Raw genomic sequence first — 1497 nt, forward strand, 5'->3', positions numbered from 1 at the left:
TGTGTGTTTGTGTGTGTGAGAGGGTTGCAGGTTGGGTTGGGGGTTCCAGCTGCCTTCTGCACACCTGCGCATTTATCATGTGCTTACAAAATGTGATGGAGTCAGAATGATTGACAGGGAGACAACAATGGGAAGAGAGACACAAACTGAGTGTGTATACATGTCTAAGTGCTTACATGTAGTTTAAATGAAGGTGTTTATGTACTCACTGTATACACAAGCATTGGGGGTTGCACTAAGGGGGCCTTCCCATTAGATTAGATAGAAATAACTTGCAGGTAAAAGAGGATAGTGTAGTTCTGAAATTTGTTGTTCATATTTTGATATGTCAGATTAGTTGGTAAAGACTTTAACAGTAAATCTTACTGAAAATATATTTTGCTATGACAATCTGCATAGGATGAATATCAGTTTACTGACTTGTAAAAATACGTAGTTTCGCTTCCACTTATAAGTGGGTGGGTGTGTATCTGTGAGTGCATCTATGTTTCATGTCCGTGTATGTATGTGTTCATACATTATGTATGCAAGTAGATGGAGTTGACCAAGTATGAGTCTGTGTGCATGAATGCTTACATACATGGGCCTGTTGGTATGCCTGCACATTCAACTGCATGTACAGTATGTATGCAAGTATGTGCGTGCATGTATATACACACACATATTTACATGCAGAATCACATATACATACCGGTACGTGTAATTGTGGATGTGGATCAGGCATGCATGTAAGACTGCATTACTGTTTGTGTGTGCATGAATACATGATTGTGTCTGTGTGTGTTTTTGTGTCAGTCGCTGTCTTCTCTCTCCTGGGTCTCAGCCAGGGAGCTCTCATCAATATTCTCCAGGCTCTCAGCATGCTGGATGCTGAGCTCAGAGAGAGGGATGCTGGGTAATGTAGTCTGTTCGGGGTAGAGCCAGGGCTTTAAGCCAGGGTTGTGTCTCTGCTTCCACTCTGAATACTTCAAACAGGCTTTGTTGATCTTCTTCATTGCCTAAAAAGAACAAAATAGATAACGCATAATAATGACACGAAGTAAGAAAAGAAAACTGTATCTTTATTGATCATCAAAAAAAAAAAAAACTTCATTTAGATACTCGGGTAGCCTGTGCAGAACTACAAAAGTCAGATCATCAAGTACCTTCATACAGTTTTCATAGTACCAAAAGATCCAAGTGTGTTTAATTCAAATAGAACTTAGGTTTAATATAGAAATATTGGTTTAAAATGTTAAATCAAATGGTAATATTTCTATGTATATGTGAACTGTATTTTATGTTATAAATGAATCCTGATTTATTTATTTTTTTAATCTGCAAAACCCAGACAGGAATTCTTGTGTTTACTGTGTTGAAATCATCAGTATGGTTATTGTCAGGAGGATTTGTGCATCTGGCTGAGCTGCTATTTTCTGACTATCATCAAGGGATTTCTCCATCCCAGGGTGCTCTTTTTGCCCTATTTCAACAATTACACACACACTCTCTCTCTCT

The 1497-nt window shown here is 38.3% G+C and overlaps 1 protein-coding gene across 1 annotated transcript in view; it reads right to left on the reverse strand.

Annotated features, from left to right (window-relative positions):
- Nucleotides 1–6: 6 nt before the first annotated feature.
- Nucleotides 7–1497, reverse strand: part of stard10 (StAR-related lipid transfer (START) domain containing 10) — a 15562-nt gene continuing 14071 nt past the window's right edge. Inside the window, exon 6 of the mRNA XM_035680735.1 lies at nucleotides 7–998. Within this exon, the coding sequence (XP_035536628.1) occupies nucleotides 792–998 (207 nt within the window). The 3' untranslated portion in view covers nucleotides 7–791. The remainder of the gene's footprint in view (nucleotides 999–1497) is intronic.

The sequence above is a fragment of the Morone saxatilis genome, unplaced genomic scaffold (assembly GCF_004916995.1).
Source record: "Morone saxatilis isolate NCDOM2014 unplaced genomic scaffold, NCSU_SB_2.0 Contig8, whole genome shotgun sequence".
In the NCBI taxonomy this organism is placed as follows: Eukaryota; Metazoa; Chordata; class Actinopteri; family Moronidae; genus Morone; species Morone saxatilis.